Raw genomic sequence first — 20,146 nt, 5'->3', positions numbered from 1 at the left:
CCAACACACAAATACGCGCAGATCTCCAGAAACAGGAACGCACGGCACACACGGCCTGAAGCCGCGAGGACACACAGAGCGTCGCCCACTGGGCGGGGGCCGCTTGGGAACAAAGGGCCCAGGAGGCGTTGTCCCGGCACTCATTCTGAGCCTCCTTGGGGGTGACATGGGTTGGGGGTGGGGTGCAAAGGGAACTGAGGGAGGAGAGCGCGCGAGGAGGGGAAAGCGGCTGCTTGCCCTAGAGGTGGGGCGCGCACTCCAGGCGAGCGTGCGGGGGCCGGGACCTGCAGGGTAGAGGGGTGGGCCCAGGGTGGCCGTCCCACTCCTTTCCAGCGCTCCGCCAGGCCTCCGCGCCTCCAGGGCCGCTCGGGCCGCCAGTCAGCTGACGCGGGGGGCGGGGGAGCTGTCAGGCGCGCCCCGCCCTGCGCCGCTGGGCCGCGGAGGCCGTGCAGCCATTGGCCCGCGCACCGGGCCGCCCGGGCCCCCGCACCCCAGTGACATCAGGAGGCGATAAAAGGCTGCGGCGCCGCCGGATCCAGCACAGCTGCACCGCCGAGCTGCGAGCGGCTGCGAGCGAGAGAGCGTAAGAGCAAGAGAGCTAGAGAGCGAGCAACGGGCACTCGCCCCACGCCTCCCCTCAGCCCCACTGCGCGCTCCGCTTGCCTCTCCACTCCGCCCGACTCTCCCCGGCCCGTTCCCGGCGCGGGCACAGCCCAGAGCTCTGGGGCGGTGCAGGCAGCCTTGGGACTCTCTGGCGCGCCGCCGCGTCCCCAGACAAAGGCTTGGCCGGCGGCCCCGGCCCGCTGCGCCCTCGCTCCCCGCCTCCCCGGCTCGCCGCTCTTCGCCCCCGCGCTTGGCTGGGCGCGCTCCGGCCGGCCGCAAAGTTTCCCGGGCTGCAGCGGCAGCTGCGCCTCGCGTCAGCGATGGCCGCGGAGCTGAGCATGGGGCCAGAGCTGCCCACCAGCCCGCTGGCCATGGAGTATGTCAACGACTTCGACCTGCTCAAGTTCGACGTGAAGAAGGAGCCCCTGGGGCGGGCGGAGCGTCCGGGCAGGCCCTGCACGCGCCTGCAGCCAGCCGGCTCGGTGTCCTCCACACCGCTCAGCACTCCGTGTAGCTCCGTGCCCTCGTCGCCCAGCTTCAGCCCGACCGAACAGAAGACACACCTCGAGGATCTGTACTGGATGGCGAGCAACTACCAGCAGATGAACCCCGAGGCGCTCAACCTGACGCCCGAGGACGCGGTGGAAGCGCTCATCGGCTCGCACCCAGTGCCACAGCCGCTGCAAAGCTTCGACAGCTTTCGCGGCGCTCACCACCACCACCATCACCACCACCCTCACCCGCACCACGCGTACCCGGGCGCTGGCGTGGCCCACGACGAGCTGGGTCCGCACGCTCACCCGCACCATCACCATCATCACCAAGCGTCACCGCCGCCGTCCAGCGCCGCTAGCCCGGCGCAACAGCTGCCCACTAGCCACCCTGGGCCCGGGCCGCACGCGACGGCCTCGGCGACGGCGGCGGGCGGTAACGGCAGCGTGGAGGACCGCTTCTCCGACGATCAGCTCGTGTCCATGTCCGTGCGCGAGCTGAACCGCCACCTGCGGGGCTTCACCAAGGACGAGGTGATCCGCCTGAAGCAGAAGCGGCGGACCCTGAAGAACCGGGGCTACGCCCAGTCTTGCAGGTATAAACGCGTCCAGCAGAAGCACCACCTGGAGAATGAGAAGACGCAGCTCATTCAGCAGGTGGAGCAGCTTAAGCAGGAGGTGTCCCGGCTGGCCCGCGAGAGAGACGCCTACAAGGTCAAGTGCGAGAAACTCGCCAACTCCGGCTTCAGGGAGGCGGGCTCCACCAGCGACAGCCCCTCCTCTCCCGAGTTCTTTCTGTGAGTCGTGGCCGGTCCCGGCCCCCGCCCTTGCCCCAGCCCGGACTCCCTGTCCATGTCCCAGTCCCACACTACCCCGGACCCTGTCCCTGCCGCGGCCCCAACCTTGACCTGTTTGACTTGAGCGAGAGGGAGGAAGGGCGCGCGGGCCGCGGGCGACGGGCTGGCGCGCTGGCGGGCAGGGGACCTTGGCTAAGGCGAGAGTAGCGCACGCCAGCGCCGCCTCCTAGACTCGAGCAGAGCCTGAGAGAGAGAGACGAGAGGGTGGGAGGTCCCGGAGTAACTTCTCTTCAGGCTGGAGGGCGGCGAGGCGTAGTCCCGAGAAGTCACCAAGGCCATCTGGAGACTCCTGGCTTTCTGAACTTTGCGCGTTAAGCCGGGACCGCTGCTTTGCGGCCCGGAGCGTAGTCCGCGCCAGGAAGAGAGCAACGAGGAGAGGAGAGGGACTCTGGCGTCCCGGCAGGCGAGAGGCGAGGCTGAGCGAAAGAAGGAAGGACAGACGGACCTGTCTGTCAGAGTTCGGAGAACACTGGCTCTCAGCCCTGAGACACGGGCCTCAGTTAGGACGTTCGGCGCCCAAATCTCATCAGTTTTATTGCCTGCTCGATTATATAGAAAAATACAAAAATCTGCATTAAAAATATTAATCCTGCATGCTGGACATGTATGGTAATAATTTCTATTTTGTACCATTTTCTTGTTTAACTTTAGCATGTTGTTGATCATGGATCATACTCCCCTTGTTTCTTTGGGTGAGAAGGGATCGCAGTTTGGAAACTCCGGTGCTGCGTGCGGGGTTTCAGTCCCAGCTGTAGGCTTGTAAATACCCGCCCCGCCAAACCGCATAGAGAACATGGCAGCAAGCTGAGGGTCTTTGTTTGGGTTTATGATTATGGTATTTTTGTTTGTAAGTTAAAAAGAAAAAAAAAAGAAAAAGTTCCAGGCATTTTACATCAGAAAACAACTTTGTCTTGGGGCACACTTGGAAGTTGCGTGTTTTCTTTCCTTCCCTTATCCCCATTCGGTCCTCTTTTTTCTCTCCTGCTTTAGTTTTCGACCTTGCTGGTGTTGAGAGAGAGAACCGAGAGGTCCCAGCTCCCGAGTACAAGGGCAGGGCAGGGCAGGGCAGGGAAGCTGCCAAGCTCCGCACCCCAGAAGAGTGTACTGGACTCCAGCCTTGTCTTTATGGTCAAAATGACACCCTTAATAAGAAAGGAAAGGAAAGGAAAGGAAAACAGATCCTCCCCTCTGCTTTTTATTGTAACCAGAATCATCCTGAGGTCCCTTCTGAACCCTCTGGGCCTGCACTAATTGTAGGAACCACAGCGCTCTTAGGGTGAGAGGCTTAGCCATCCCTGACCCTGGCAGTGCACTGGTAAGCAGACATTGCACTGAACCAACTGCCACGCTCAGAATGTACCAGAAACCCAAACATTGGCAAGTAATTTTGCAACTTTCAAATGTGTTCTTTAGACCAGTGCATTGTGTTTCTTTCCCTGCTTTTGAAATAGTAGGAAGAGTTCTTGGTGGTGTCTCCCCCTCCCCCTTCAATTCTTCAGTTGTATAGTAGTTATAGGGAAGACATGGGTGTTTTTCTTTATTATTACTTTTTTTTTTCTGCAGGTCAGTAAAAGGATTTAAGTTGCACTGACAAAAATACCAAAATAAAAGTGTATTTTTAAGTTCCCATTTGAAATTGCTGGCGCTGCTGGCCAGATGCATTTTTGAGTTTGTATTAGTTGATAAATTAACAGTAATAACAAGATTGTATGAACCGCATGGTGCTTGCAGTTTTAAATATTGTGGATATTTGTCCTGCATCAGAAACGAGCTTTGGTTTTTACAGATTCAACTGTGTTGAAATCAAACCTGCCGCAACAGAAATTGTTTTTATTTCATGTAAAATAAGGGATCAATTTCAAACCCTGCTTATGATATGAAAATATTAAAACCTAGTCTATTGTAGTTTTATTCAGACTGGTTTCTGTTTTTTGGTTATTAAAATGGTTTCCTATTTTGCTTATTAAAACCATGGAAATGGTGTTTATTTAGAGGACTCTGTGTTCGCATGATTTTGACTTTCTTCTCTTGCTTCCTCAAGAGTCACACCAACTTTGGGTTACTCTTACCCCGTGGCCAATGGAGTAGCAAACCAAGCCCTAGTAAAGCCCTTCCTTGAGTGTGTGAGTGTGTGTATACATGAGCCTCAAATGTGTTTTCTGCTTCCCACCCTAGGTACAGACCCCAGTCAAGAGAGCTGGTTTGTGAGCTGAGAGGGCGCAGGTCCAAACAGCCTTGAGTCCCTGGATATGGGGCACACGCCACTTTTTCAGTGCTTTCAGGCTTGGCCACCAGAACTGACTTGCTAGTCTGTCTGTTCTGATATAGTGATTGATGGAGACTAGGAAGCCAGGAGCTGCCACCTTGATGAGGAAGCTGGGTCTTTTTGGCGCTCTGGCCCAGCTGACCAGGGCCCTTGCCCTCCTGCCTGGGGTGCAAGTCTCCTTTCTCCTACCCAGCGCATCTCTCTGGGAGCAACTGGAGCTGCCCAGAGCCAGATGCCTTCTCTGAATGGGGCCTGTCTCTCACCCCAAAGCTAATGGAAGCAGGTACAACCCAGCACTAGATCTTGGGGTGCAATATCCCCCAGGCAGGAAGCCCTTCTGTGTGGACTTGTGTTTTTGAGGGTAGTATGCCTTGGGGTGCACTGGCACTCAGGCATGGATTCCTCAGCTCCGCAGATGGGCACTGTGTGGCCGAGTCTGAATTTTAGTGGCTCCTCGAATTTTTGTTGGAGGAGTTTGGGTCATCACTCTAGTGCAGCAGCTTCAGCTGCATCCTGGAGATCCCCGACTGGGAGGTGGCCCGAGAACCTTTCCTTTTCTGTATTCCTGGAAGAGTGGAGCCCACCTAGGTCACCCCCAACCCCTCCCAGCCTCCTTGGAATCCTGTCTATAACTCAGGGTTGGCCTCTGGGACACGGAGTAGGATCTCCAACCCCTGTAGAGTTTTTGTGATCCTTTGGCAATGGCAAGCTCCGAGGGGCTCCAGCATCCTCAGACTCATTATCTGCAGTCCAGGAGGCTTAACCTTTAGTCCCTGGAGTTCTCTGGCTCATGGAGTTTCAGAACCCTAATGGGGAAATATAGGAGACCCAAGAAGTGGAGCCCCAGCTGGGAATCTGAGTTGGGAGAAGGAAGGGGAGAGTGAAACTAACAGGAAATTTTGGCCTGGATCTCTGGAAGCCTGGAAGTAGTGAAGGCTGAGGTCTAGAGAAGAGGAAGGGGACCTAAAAATTAAGGATACAGATAACATTAACATTTATGTACATTTATATAGTGTGTTGGTGGTGTTCAATAGGAGAGAAGCTTGAGATTCTAGCTCGAATTTAATTCAAAGGTCCAGTTGATTTTCATGGCGGGAAGATGGAAGATGTGTCTGCTGGGGAAGGCTTTGGCTGTGATCTGGGAGGAGGAGGCAGCTGAGCCTGGCTCTGTGGTACCTTTGCCCCCACGTGCATGAATGAAGGAGCAAGGGGCTTTGATTAGTTGGGTAACTTCCTACGCACATGCTCCTGCACAGAACGTCTTCACGTGTACACATGTATCCTCTTTGCGGTGAAAGAGGCTTCGCTCAGGTGGGGTGCCAGAGGAAACCCCACGGCATGGTTCCAGAGACCAAAAATATCACGAACGCCTGGCTGGTGGAGACCCTAAATCCGGTGGCCTGACTCCCTTTGGAATCGTACCAAGCGGACTGGCATTCTCCATCCTTAGTCTCTGAGCTAGGGAGGGTTGCAAACTCCAAAGTGTTGGCTTTTCTTCCCCAGAGCACAGAAGCACAGACATTGACCCAGTGACCAATACCATCAGCATTGCATCCAGAAGACAAAGTGGTTCAAGCCGGTTTGGAGTGACCAGCTGCCTCTCGGAGAATCTGACAATCCCAGAACACAGTCTTAGTGACACACTGACACACAGATACACAGACACATACATCCTGCACACATTAATGTCCACATTGATACCCATATTGATGGTGCGGGGACTGACACTGAGTCACTGTCAGTCCCCGCATCAACCCACCAAGTGAGCACTAACAGGCCGGGGGCACAAGCGGGCGAGAGTCAGGCGGAGCCGGCAGCCGCTTGGAAGAGGCCTGGGCTTCCGGAGCCTTCAGGGCGGACTCTCACATCAGGCAAGCCCCAGCTATGTCTCCGCCTGTAGCCTGCCGGCCCGACCCGCCGTGATGCCCCAGAGCCCACAAGCCCAGGAAAAGCGAACTGAGTCCCAAGGCCCTCTGGCACGTCCCACCCTAGCGGCACCCCGCCACCGTCATCCTCCTTTTACGTTCCCACTGCTCCCCGCGGCTCTCGGGCTCCTCGCAATCCTTGACATCCCCGGGGGAAAATCCTCCCAGCGCCGGGAGTCTTCCAAGCCGGCACCAGTCCCACGTAGACAGGCTGGCGCCTGCACCCGGAGACGCACTCAGAGACAGGCACGCTCAGACACCCCGACGCACGCACGGGGCACACGCAGGGCCCGGACTAGGGCTTCCCTCCGGACCGCGCCCCTGGTTGGAGCGGCTGCAGTCCAGTCCGGCGCGAATCCCGCCTCTTGCGACCCCGGATCGCTGGGGGTGTGCGGGAGGCTGTGCCGGCTGGATCCGCCGTCGCCACTTTCGGCGAGGCGGGTGGAGGAAGGCGCTCAGCTGGGCTTGCCGGGAGCCTCGGGTCCTCGCGCGCGGGGACGGGTGGGAACCTGGGCACCATTCCCTTGCCTCCTGGCATTCTTTTTATTTCTTTGACATTTCCCATTCTTTTAGCCCTTCCTTCGTAACCTCTTTCATTTCAGAAAACTTTCTCCTTTTGTTTTGATTTCTCTTCTGCTTTTTATTTCCGCACTGCCTGGCGGGGAAGGGCTGCCGAGCGGGGTCCCGAGGAGGCTGGAATAGTATGCGGCGCGGGGGAATGAGAGTCTGGAGTCCCCCGAGCCACCGCGCAGCACTAGGACCAGGGCCCGCTGCTCCAGGCTCTCGTCTTGATTGCTCCAACTATCCCGCTGTTCCCTTCCAGGTTCCCCCGGTGGCGAGGTTCGCTGGGGATCGGAGCCCCACTGGCGGGGAAACCGGCACCAGTCGGCTCTCGGGGAAGGGATCTCCGGGGAAGCTGAGCTTGGGCCCTGGACCCAGATCCCTCTTTCGGTGAACCAGGCAGGCTTCCCTCAGTCCCGGGTCTCTGGGCATTTCTGTGGCAGGACAACGCTCCTGCCTGTCAGAGGGCACTCGACTCCTACCTACTGCTTCAGCCAGTGCCCGCCTAGAGGCCTCTTGGACCCACACTGCAATGGGAGCTGCCAGGAACCACGCCAGATCTACCAGGCTGGTCACTTGGCTTTCTCTGTGACCTGGAGTTGCAGCTTCTGCCACACCAGGCAAACCCCCTACTCTCCTGCTCTCCCATCCCCACTCCCCAAGCTCTTCCTCTCCGGGCTTCTGGAGACAGTGGGTTTAGAGTTTCTGGTCATTCCCTTGCAGGCTTTCAGGTGCAAAATCTGCACTCCAGGCCCTTCTGTTTTCAGAAAGGAAAAACTCTGAACTGGCTTCTTGCGTAACCCTTCCCTCTGCAGCCTGCAGTCTGCTGGCCTGGCCTCTCATCCCAGAGATAGTTGTGTTTGGATTTGTTATGTAAGGAAGGGAAGATTAGAGGTTTGCTCTGCTCCTCCTCCCCCCAACAAAATAAAAGTCCTCAAATGGCACATCCAGTAGGCAGCATGGTTTCCAGCAGCCCTCCTAAAAGAAGTCGATCTGGTTGGTAGAGCTGTTCTGTGCTGTTGCCTAGCCCAGTACACTCAGAAGACAATCCAGCTGCAGTAAAGCGACAGTTCTGTGTCCAGGGTGTACCTGGTCTGTGGAAGTAGCCCTCAGTGGGCTTCCCAGGCTGGGCTTTCTTGGCCTAGAAGCCTAGCCTTATTTTGGTGAAGACGGCAGCTACTACTGCTGAAATTTTATTCTTTCTATAGTTTCTGCCGCTTGAAGCATGTATCCAGACCATGGAGAGCACCTCTTCCAACTGAGGAGCACATTATCCCATCTCCTCCGCATCCTGTATGCCTCTTTCATTTCTGAACACCTTTACCACGTTCTGTCAATTTCCTGTGCCTCATTTCTGAACACCTTTACCACGTTCTGTCAATTTCCTATGCCTCACACTTATTCTTCTTAATGTCTTTCTCCATTGTCTTACACATATTATCCTAAAAGATGCATACGAAAAGATGCATCTTATATTATCCTATCTTTTAGGATAATAAAAGATACATTATATATATTATCCCAGAATGCCTCCTAAAAGATGCATTTAGACAAGAAAATCAGAGCTTAGTGTTCTCACTTGGAAGAAACAAAATACATGAAATAAGTTACTACTTCACTGTGGAAAATCACCTATATTAATGATTTGTTGTGAAGCCAAACTCAGTTTTAACTGCCTCTCTGCATTCTTTGCATGTGAAGCTACTTTCATGAAAAATACCAGCCACTCATTATACATTCTTTCGTATTTGTATCAAAAAGGGATGTTGTCTTTGGGCTGGAGGGACAGCTTTGGAGGCAGTGGGAGGAGCCCTGGTACTTGCTGGAAGAAGCCAGTTTCAACATAAAAAGGGAGATGAAATCCACAAGTCCAACATTTATATTGTTGTGTTTTCTTTTTTGGAGATCTGTATATCTTACCTAGGATTGGACTCCTTCTAGTAAATGGACAGCAGGGTGGGAGACTACAAGGTGCCCATTTCAGAGCTTTGGAGCATGAGGCAGGCATTGATCATAGCCCAGGACTCCATCGGATTCAGGAGCCACAGCTGCCCTTAGCTCACTCTTCATGTCCCTTTGTTTCTTCTCTGGATCTGCCACATTCACTTCCCTGCTTCTACTGGTGTTACAGGCACCTGAGCCTTACTCTACAGAGACCATGGGCCTGGACTGGCCTGGGGGCTCACTTCTGCCTGTCCTGAGTGGTCAGAGAAGTGATGTGCTTCCCATTGCAGGGCTTGACACCAATCCTTCTTTGTGTTCTGGGAGCCAGAGCATGGCACAAATGTCCCTTTCCGTGGACAATGGGCAGGAAGGTCACAAAACAGAAGTGTAGTCAAACTGCGAGATTAGTTCCATTATTACATTTCTCTTAACTCTATGAAGCATGGGTTGCTATTACCTGCAGGTCAGAGATGAATAAAGCTCAGAGTGGTTACTATTTGCTCAGTGTCACCCTGTGGATGAACTAGAACTTCAGTCCCCACGTATCTGATGCTGAAATTTGTATTTTTGTCACCAAACTTCATAAGTCCACTATGTCTTATCTGAAACACTCAGGTGGAGGGAAGTATGGAGGAGTGGGACATAGTCTTCTTTGGTGACAGTTTCCTCTCTAAATCCCTCTGCAGAGGGTAATTACATTTATAAGGGTGTGCTTCATGCTCTCCAGCCATAAGACACTCTCTTTGCATCCCCAGGCAAAGAGATGGGTGATGGGAAGTTGGAGATGCACAAGTACAAACATGATGACAAGGGTGTCAGAGAGAAACTGCAGCTCTGTTGCTCATTTCAGTTGCTGGCAGAGGAGTATGGTGGTGAGAAGTGTGTGTGTGTTTGTGTGTGTGTGTGTCTGTGGCTGTGTGTGGTGGAGGAGGACACTTTGGACATCATTGCCGTGGGACATTGGTACTGTTTTCAATTAATGAACAGTTCTTTCACCTTTCATCTGTTCTCAATTGAACTTACCAGTAAATATATCATAATTACCAGAGCAAGTGTTCATAGAAGCAGCAGCCTCTAGGTGAGGCAATTTTTATGGAATCACCCATAGTTTAATGAAAGCTGTTTCTAGGGTAAGGCTGAAACTCTAGATCTGCACATAGATATGCATATGCTCTTAGAGCAGGTGTGTGAATAAACATGCATGTGTATACACTCATGCTTACACACATGGAGGCAGGCCTGCACACACATTGGAGCACAGAATCCACATGTGCTCATTTGCTAGATACAAACTCTCATATTCATGTGCCCACATACATGCACACAAACATATACACATGCATTATACATGTATGCATATGTATGTATCCACACCTATATGCATGCATGTCCAAATACTCATGTACATGCATTTACAGTGTGGATATAATGTTCACAATTATGTGCACATAACTATATGTATTTATACTCACATTGAGATGCAATTGATTACACATGCTCTCCTCAAATGCATATAAGTCCATGTACATCCTCACATGCACATACCTACATGCATATGTAATTGAACATGGGTCTTCACATTCATTCGTAGACAAGCACCATGTAACAAGTGAAATGTGGCACTGGTAGGGTTAATGGAGGCCCCAGACTCCCATAAATATTTATATGAAGCACTCAAGCTCTCAAAGTGGGAGACAAAACCTCTCCCCACAAGGCCTTGTAAATCATGCAGCTGCTGCGTGTTACCTGTCAGATCCAGGGCTGTGCAGTCCAGCATTTGCTCCATGAGGGCGGCCACATACGTGCTGGAGCACACGGCACTCTCCGTGCCTAGCCAGGCATCCCAGCAAATGTGCCAAAGTTGGTCCCCAGTCCTCGGATTCACGAGCAGCAAAAGGAAGCATTTCAATGCTGCTGCTGCTGCTGCAAGCACCGGACTGAAGGAATGAAGAGGCATTTTGTGAATATCTGAGACTTGGCTTCTCTAGTAAAGACAGATGCTCTCCTGTTGTTCTCCTGGAGGGACAGCATGTGGGGGCCTTGGTGAGAAGGTGGGTACAAAAATGATTAAGGGTCCTGAGCCGAATCCAGGTTTGGTGCAGCAGGGACTCCAGCCTCTGGAGCTGCTCTCACCCAGCAAAATTTTGGGCTCCAGGAGCCTACTGAATCACAGTTCTCCGCGGTGCTATAACCCTTTGTTTAGTGAATACTCTGCTTCTAGTCCTGCCACCTAAAACCATTCATTGGATCGTTGAACAAATTATTTGTCTTTCATACCTCAGGCACTGTGCTAGGTGCTGGCAATATAACAATGAACCGAAACAGAAACAATGGAGTTTACAATCTATTAGGAGAGAGAGACATCAGTAAGCTATTGTACTAATGAGCATACAATTTCTTCCTCCTTCTCCTCCTCCTCCTCTTTCTCCTCCTTCAGTGGAGTCTCACTCTGTCATCCAGGCTGGAGTGCAGTGACCATAGTTCACTGTAGCCTCCAGCTCCTGAACTCAAGTGATCCTCCCACTTCAGCCTCCTGAGTAGCTGGGACTTCAGGTACAAGCCACCAAGCACTGCCAATTAGTGTACAATGTCACAAAGAGATAAATGATATGAAGGTAAGCCACCTGGCTCTCTGAGAGCATGCATAGGACAGTGGAACTGATGTACAGGAAGAGTGGTCAGAAAAGGCTTCCTGGAGGAAGTGATGTTTGAGCTGTTAAAGTCTGAATAAAAGTTAACCAAGTCAAATAAGGAGGGGAAGAACACTCAAGGTCAGTGTCATGTGATAGAACTTTCTGTGATGAGAGAAAATTTCTTATCTGTGCCATCCAATAAGGTAGCCACTAGCCACAAATGGCTATCAAAGCCTTGAAATGTGGCTCATGCAGCTGAGAATCTGAATTTTAAATGCCATTTAGTTTTAATAACATTTAAAATAAGTGATCAGAATCAGCATCTCTGTCTCCTCTGATTTTCTCTCCCTGTACTTTCTTGCCTTGCTCACTCTGTTCCAGCCACACTGGCCACCTTACTGTTTCTGGAAGAGGCTGCTTATGGCCCTTACTTAGGGAATTTGCTGAAGCTGTTCCCTCTGCCTGAACCACTCTTCCCCCAGATACACCTGCAGTAAACTTACTTACCTCCTTCAAGTTCTTGCTGAAATCTCACCTTCTTCATGAGTCTTATTTTGATGACCCTATCAAATTTTGGAACCTGCCCCCTTCCCTCTCCCTGGGCAGTGCTGACCTGCCTTATTTTTCTTTAATATTTCTTTTCTTGTTTTTTCTTTATTTCTTTTCTTATGGCACTAATCACTTTATAATTTATCGGATTATTATTCACTTCTTGCTTATTTTCTGCTTTTGCCTGCCAGCATATAAGCTCTGTAAGGTCAGTGTCTGGCGACTGTTTTGTTTATTGATGTTCCTAAGAATGAAGAATGGTGCCTGGCACTTAGTAGGACCATAACAACCCAATAATTGGTTGAATGATCATGTGTTGTGTAAAATGTACTTAAAAAGGAAAGGGGTAATGTCTGTGAAAGCATGGGTTTGAGGTCCTGGCTCACCCTATCAATCAATCATTAATCTGTCAGTCATATCTATCAATCATCCATCTGTCAATCATTATCTACCTATTATCTATCTGTCATTCATATTTATCATCTATCAATCATCTCTCTGTCAATCATATCTATCAATCATCTGTCAATTATCTACCTATATCTGTCATTCATATCTATCATCTATCTGTCAATCATATCTGTCTATCTATCTGTTATAATCTATCTATCTTTGTGTTTTTTGGTACTCTAAAAAATACATCCTGCTAAATTTTTTTTTAAAGTTTATTTGTATGTTATCCTCCAAAATCTTGTATACCATCAGTGGTGCACTTGGGGACACACTGTGGTGTCTGTGGGGAGAAAGAAGAAGTTGACATCTGATATGAGAGGTAGGTGGGAGAGCGCTGAGGTGAGATTGCAGGGAAGGGGGAAAGGGAAAGGGAGGGGGCAAAGTAGAACTCATTCTTGTTTTCTCCTAGATCCTGGTGGATTTTTGGGAGAAAAAGGTGGGGGAAGGAGCAATCAGAGAAGGAGTTTGGGATTCCGAAGGCAAAGAGCTAACCAACACCCCACCTGCTTTCCAACCACCCCTCTTACTTCTCCTACTCCTAGCTCTAACCTCATGCAAAATAAAAAAATCCCCCAAAATCAAAAAAACAAAAAAATCCAAAACAAACCACCCCTCCTCCCTATTGCTTTCTGAGCTGAGAAGAATGCCTCTTAAATACTTTTGTCCCCTTGACAAGTTATTTTTATATGGAAATAATGTCTCTAAATCCAACATTTATGGTGATATTTTTTAAAAGGAAACACTCCACAAATCAGCAGCTCTCTTGTTTTAAGCAGTTGCTAGGGTTTGGAGAGTGGCTGCTTGGTAAACACACTTCATAAACACCAGAAAAGATTGTATTCAGTGTCCTCAAATCAAAATCCACCTTCCCAAATTCCTACTTTCTGTTTCATTGACACAGGAAGAGGCTCTCTAAAAGCAGAACCCAGATGAAGGGTGGCTGTCAGGCTTCCAGGAGGACATTTCTCCTGGATAACCAGGGCTGGGAACCCAAACATATCTGGGAGCAGCCATTGTCCCTTTATCCCCTTGTATTCCTCCAAAGACCTTTGGCTCTTTACCTTGCACTGGAAGGGATCAGGTATAAATGTTATAGGTCCATTTCACAGCTAGGTAAAGCGAGTCAGGGGAATCTGTCTCCAAGCAGAGCTGGGAGAGAATGTGTCTCCAGGTGCCTGCTAATAATACCAGGCCAAATAACCTCCTTCAGTCATTGTTTCGGCTCTTGAGAAACAAGCTGATTTCTTGGGGACAAATCTGTTTTTGTATCCCCTCTCAGAAGCACCTTCCTGTCTGTTTCCATCACCACATCTTAGTTTGGAGTATCCCCCCGCTTCCTTCTTGGTCAATTCCCAGAGTCTTGTAACTTACCTCCAGTCCCCACCCTATTCCTCTAAGACTACCAGTATCCTCTTTCAAACATGGATCATGTCACTGTCTTGTTTGCAAAATCAACAAGTCATTGATCTTTGCCCCAGAAAAGAGCAATGCTTCAAAATTCAGTTCTGTTTATTGCCTGAGAGTCAGATTCCACTGCCTGTCTTTGCCTAGCTGTGAAATGGACCTAGTGACATTTATACCTGATCCCTTCCAGTGTGAGGTAAAGAGCCAAAGGTCTTTAGAGGAATACAAGGGGATAAGGGGGACGTGGCTGCTCCCAGGTATGTTTGGTTTCCCAGCCCTGGTTGCCCAGGAGAAATGTCCTCCTGCAAGCCTGACAGCCACCCTTCATCTGGGTTCTGCTTTTAGAGAGCCTCTTCCTGCGTCAATGAAACAGAAACAGAACTAGAGCTTTGTCAGTCCAAGATGCTGAGCTCGGACTCTCAGGTGATTTGGGGAAGATTGAAGGGCGAAGCTGAGTGCAAGAGTTTGCCCTGGCCCTCACATAATCTTCTGAAGGGGATCCGTACTTGCCTGGCTGTTAGCCTGTCCAGGCTCTGTCTTCTTCAAGGTCAACAGAGTGAACTTGGGTTTTTACATTTTTTGTATAATAGGAAAGTTACGTATCATTTAGATTGTAGATATCATATGTCTCAAAGATCTTTCTTTTTCTCAAGGTTTCTGAAAAGGTTGGCTCTCTTGTGTTCTTTTGAGGACTCACCTTCCTTTCTCTGTTGCCGTGAGCAAAGAGAAAATAAAAAAGAGAGAATGCTAAAACGGGTCAAAAACTCCAGCTCTCAAAAAAGTGGAAGCATTAGGCTGAACCCTCTGAAATTGTTGATACGTAATAGATTTATTCTGCATATTATAGACCTGTGAGCCCAAATGTTTTGAGGCATATTATCCAAGGAATTGTTTTTGGGTAGCAGAGGAATTGGTGATCAGAAGGACCTAGAAATGGATCATTAAGAACACACTGTGTCATACTCAATCTATTTTCATTTGATAGATAGATCAGGGTCTGTGAACACAAAGATCCTTATTTGACAGACACTTGCCATATGCCTGGCACTATTAAACGTTTTACCACTAACTCACATAACCTTCATAATAACCCAATGAGATAGGGGGATATTACTATCCCTATTTTCTGCAAGAGGAAATGGAATCACAGAAAGGTTAAGCAACTTGCCCAAGGATGCACAGCTAGTATAGGCCAGTGCTAGAATTCAAACCCGGGAAGTCTGAATCTGGAGGCTATGTTTTTAATCTTTCTCCTTTTCTGAGGCTGGGTTTGGATGATAGCTGAGGTTGGTGAATTTGTAACAGGCTGGAAAATGCTTCTGGGATTTTATTCAGTGGAGATTTAACCTTGAGAGGAGTGTCCACCTCAGCCAACTGTGCTTCCACTTCTTAAGCCATCTGTGCTTTGTTAGGGATATTGCCTTTAAATTAATTTTCTTGGCCTGGCACAGTGGCTCATGCCTGTAATCCCAGCACTTTGGGAGGCTGAAGCAGGCAGATCACCTGAGGCCAGGAGTTTGAGACCAGCCTGGCCAACATGACAAAATCCCGTCTTTACTAAAGATGCAAAAATTAGCCCAGTGTGGTGGCTCATGCCTGTAATCCCAGGTACTCAGGAGGATGAGGCAGGAGAATCCCTTGAATGCAGGAGGCAGAGGTTATAGTGAGCCAAAATCGTGCCACTACACTCCAGCCTGGGCAACAGAGTGAGACTCTGTCTCAAAAAAAAAGTAATTTTCTTTGGAGATATTGGCACCTAGTCCTCCTCAGAAACCACTGATGGCTGCCCATGGTAACCAGGGCACATTTCCAATCTTTTAGCTTGACCTTCAGGGCTCTGCAGCTTCAGCCCTTGCCCCTCCATTTGCTCTGGCCAAACCAGTCTTCAGAAGCTGCCTAGGGTGCAATGGCCTCCACACATTTGTCTGAGCTGATTCCCCATGAAGCTCTCTGTCACTTGTAATCCTTCCCTCTTTAGGTCACCTTCTCTTGCATCGCTCCTAAAGGAAGACATTTTCTTTCCTCTGAAATGCTCACTGGAGCCAGAATGGGGGCCTGGAAGAAATTCAGGGTTGCAGAACCAGGTGATTTAGGTATGGTAGACGTAGTTTTAAACCCAACTTCTTCTGGCTGTGGAGACTTGAGCTAGTCACTTCATCTCTCTGAGCCTCCTTCGTTGCCTCTTGGTAAGACGGGGAACATCTTGTCCATTTCTGGTTTCAGGAGGGACCTTTGGAGACAGAACTTGTCCATGATGTTAGGTGTGTGGTGGCTGCTGTGATTGTGGTGGGCATGGCTGGGCTTATCAGTGGTGTCTCCCCAGGAGGTGTAAGGGGGCTGGATCTGAGTGTATCAAAGTATCTATGGCCAGGACTTACAGGAAGGAGCAGGAGCTTAGGAAATACTCCTAGAAGCAACCTGGAAGGAAGAAAGCCCAGACTCTGCATGGCAGCTGGGGAGATCGTCAAGCAGGTATAACTGGTTTTATCCTCTGGACAAGATCTCTGGTTCAACTTGCACTGAAATTAATTGGCAGGGAAGACCTTGGAAGGTGGTGTGCAAACCCCAGCAGGAGCTCCTGGGAAGTGGAATTTACAGCTGTGAATGTACGTTGAAAGGAATCTGGAGTTTCAGCCCTGAGTGCAAATATTCTTACCCCCACACCCCCACAGTTTTTTTTCTAGCTGCTCAGAGCCCTGACTGGGGAACGAAGATTTGCATAGTTGCAGTGCAGACTTGCCTCCTGCCTTGGGAACTACTTTATGGAACCCTGAGACCGAGGGCTTGGATCCCTAACTTAGTGACAGCACAGCCAGCTTTTGGTGTCTGTGTTTCTGTGAATCTGTGTGGGTTAAGTTCATCCTGGCATGCATATGTGTGTGTGCAAATGGGCTCATGGAAGAGTGTGTGTGAACATGCATATGCAGCCACAGAAAAGCAGTGTGCCTCAGTGGTTAAGATGGGGGGACTGAAGTCATGCTGCCTGGGTTTGACCATCACCTCTGCACTTACTGGCCCCAAGACCTCACACGTATTATATTACCTCTCATGGTTTCAAATTTTACATCCTGTGAATGCAACTATACTACTGTCAGGTGTTAAAGCTCTTGTGAGAATTAAATGAGATAATGCAAATAAAGTGCTTAGCACAGTTTCTGATGCATAGTAAATGCTCAAATAGTGATTGCCATTTTCATTGTGTTGTAAATATAACATAGGCATTGTGAAGAAAAGTGCAGACTCTGAAACTTGAGTGTTATCTCTAATACACTCTATTTGTGTGAACTCGGACAAATTACTTAACCATCCATGTCTCAGTCTCTTCATCTGTAAAATGGGGATAATACTTGTGCCTACTCCATAGGATTATTATGTCATAAAGTGCTTAGAACAGTGTCTGGTGGATACATGGGGCTCTGCTATTATTGCCGTCATGATCACCATCATTGCCACCACCTACCTTCTCCTTCCTCTTCCTCTTCCTCTTCTTCTTCTTCTCCTTCTCCTTCTTCTTTCTTCTTTCTTCTTTCTTCTTCTCTGCCATAATCATGACCTTGCCAGCCATGATTGGTGCCCACTTACTCCTCTAGAGGACAATCTGCTGGTGAGGAGATCTCTAAGGCACTTGGTCCATGCTTAGATCTTAGAGAAGGGCCCAGTGAAGTTCCCAAGTGTCATCTAGGATAGCATGCAGCCTTGAGTTCAAGTCCTGCCCTGCTGCTTTAGGCCCTCTTTGCACAAAGTGCAGTCAGCAACAGCTGTTCTTCTCAAGGCACTCTGAATGGTGAGTGAGGAGACAGCTCCTGACCCACATTCTGCCTTCTGGTAATGATACTTGGCTCCATCCCCTGCCAGGAGAGGTGCAAGAGCTCAGCTGGTCCAGCCGCCTGGGCCCTCAGCGCTCACTGCTCACTGTTGTCCACTCTTGCCTCCTTGTAAAGCGTACTCATCCAGCCCTTAGGAGAGCAGAGGCTAACCTTCCTTGGACCCAGGCAGGAGGTTCTTACTGGCGGCGGGGTGGGGTCCTCACTTTGGCATATTAGCAAGACTCTGGCTTCTGCAGATTGACAGTCCTGGCCTGAAATTCTGGCTCCATCCCCTGAATGGCCAGGGGAGTCCAGGTAATCTCTCTAAGCCTCACTTCCTGCATATGTAACATGCATAGAATCATGGTAATCTGGTAAAGTGGTAAATGAGAAATGAAGGGTGAATGAGAAAATGCACATAAAGCATAAACACAGTGCCTGGCACGGAGGGGGTGCTCCTCAGCAAATACGGCCCTCTCTCTACCTTCCTCTCCTACATCCTCCCCATCCTAGGGGAGTTCCATGGGACAGGAGATGGCGAGAAGCTTGAAGGGGACAAAGAGGCTCAGACATGCTTTCCAAAAAGCAGGGACAAGTGTGGGTTCCTCTGAGGGTGAGGTTGAGGATGGGCCAGGCCTGAGCCCAAGGTCTGTTGAGGCCTGTCCCTCTCTCCAGGGTGTGTGCTCACCAGGCCCTTCCTGGTGTCCCTGGGATCCAAGAGGGTCATGGACAGGTATATGGGCCACTACCAAAGAGTTTGAAAGTGAAGCGTATATGTAAGTTACTAAGAACATGCTCAGCTTCAGGCACAAATCCACTCATTCACTCACCAAGCACTCGGCACCCAGTCCATGCTCAGCCCTTCTGCACTCCTGACTGCTGATTTCTCGTTCAACCCAACCGTAACTCCATGTGACTGTGAGTGGGGGCTTCCAGAGCCTGGGAGGTTGGCCAAGTCCTCCTGCTAAGTGGCTGAGCTAGGATTTGAACTGAGATCTGTCTCACCACAAGGCATATGGTGCTGGCTCCAGAGTCTCTGTCTCCCTGGAGTCTGGCATCTGTTTGAACCTTTATGGAAACTCAGGGTGTAGGGTCAGGAAGGTGGATAAAGGACTTGGAGTGGGAGCCAAGAGGAGGATAAGAGCTGGTGGGGTGGATGGAGCAGGCTTAGGAGAGGAGGCAGCCTTTGTGTTTGTCATCAACTAAGACAGATGGAGCTGGAGGACAGGGCTCTCACTGGAGGAATCAGCCTGGGTGGAAAGCTTACAGGTGGCAATGGAGGGAGTTTCCAGAACAGGAAGTGGGCCCCGTGTGGCTGGGGAGTGAGGTGCTGGATAGCTGGAACTGAGAAGCAGAGGCTGTACACAAGTCCTAAGGGACCTTGAGTGCCAGGGAAAGGAGCTTGGGTATCCCCCTGCAGGAATGGAATGTTGCTGCCATATTTCTGCTGTATGACCCAGCCCATGGCCACAGTTGTTTGGAGCAAATTGGGCCAAAAGCCTCATAATTCCTGGGAAATTGGTGTTTGGATTCCGGGTACTGGTCAGAGCGTGGTGGGAGCTTGAATGGGAAAGGGAGAGAACAGGAAGCCAGGAAGCCTCACCCAGGCCTTGTGCATAAGGAGCCACAGAAAGGCTCTCTGCAGAGAGGGAGGGGCAAAGCAGACATGTAGAGAATGCAGAAGAGGTTGGAGATGGCTTAATGAAGCTCTGTAATAGAGTGGGCCAAAGCACATTTAAAATTAGTTTAAAAAGACCCCCCAAACAGAAAATAAAAACAAAAGGCAGAAAATAAAAGCGAGGTAGATGAGTCAGATTGAACTAGAGGTGACATGATGACAAAAAAATCTGTGTTGAAATGGGCCAAGAGTTGATGCTGAGCCTCCTAGTGGCCAATGGGAAGAGGGGAAAAAGATCAACCTTTAAGACCCATGGTTTTCTCAAGGAAAAGCAAACTCACTGCTCAGCAGAGATGTAAGCATTGCTGGTTCTGGGCTGGAAAGAAATTTCTGGGGTGGCTTGTCAAATACCTGGGCAGATTTTTGGTCAGAGGGCACACGGGTAGAAGTGGCAGAATTTACTCTGGGAATCAGAAGACTAGATTCTGGTTCCAACATCATACATGAACTTGGGAGATTGCTTAGCCTGTCTGAGACTTAGTTTCCTCTATTGTAACCTAGAGGCACATGCTGTAGAGGGCCATGAAGGTGATCTGACAGATGCGATGAAGTAGCAGGGACACAGCAGCTAGACAGTAAGGCTAGCCCGCTTTACTCCCTCCCTCCAAAAGCTGCCTCTCTTTAATTAAACATTTATTTCTCTTTTGCCCTCTCCTGCCTTGGGCCAGCTCCTCCTAAGGTCTACCCACTGATCCTGGAACCAGGACACAGCCAGGTGGCTGCTGGCATGGTGCCTCTGCAAATCAGCAGGGCCCATAGCTCCCTGCTGGGCCTGTGTCCACAGCTGACTGCTCTGCAGAACCAGGCTCTGCCAGCCTGCAATCTCCCAGAGCCTCCTCTGTGCCCAGTCCTGGGCAGGGCTGAGAACTCTGCCCCCTAACCCAGCCCAGCCCCCATCATGTGCTCCCTTAGCACCATGTACATCTCTTTCCTGCACAAATCCCAGGAATAGATGAATAGATAATAATTGTCTGTG

The 20,146-nt window shown here is 50.1% G+C and overlaps 1 protein-coding gene across 1 annotated transcript; it reads left to right on the top strand.

Moving 5' to 3' along the window:
- The first annotated feature begins 540 nt into the window (after positions 1-540).
- MAFB (MAF bZIP transcription factor B) lies at positions 541-2,519 on the top strand. Its single transcript, XM_045362974.3, has one exon. It carries the CDS (start codon positions 924-926, stop codon positions 1,893-1,895), a length of 972 nt encoding a protein of 323 aa, XP_045218909.1. The 5' UTR covers positions 541-923; the 3' UTR covers positions 1,896-2,519.
- Positions 2,520-20,146: the final 17,627 nt, after the last annotated feature.

This window comes from Macaca fascicularis, chromosome 10 (assembly GCF_037993035.2).
Source record: "Macaca fascicularis isolate 582-1 chromosome 10, T2T-MFA8v1.1".
Classification (NCBI taxonomy): domain Eukaryota; kingdom Metazoa; phylum Chordata; class Mammalia; order Primates; family Cercopithecidae; genus Macaca; species Macaca fascicularis.
The sequence above is the reverse complement of the archived record's forward strand: the minus strand, read 5'-3'. Positions and strand labels throughout refer to the sequence as shown.

Excerpts from the sequence above, each read along its gene's own strand:
- MAFB (XM_045362974.3), top strand. The coding sequence starts at position 924 with ATGGCCGCGGAGCTGAGCATGGGGCCAGAGCTGCCCACCAGCCCGCTG.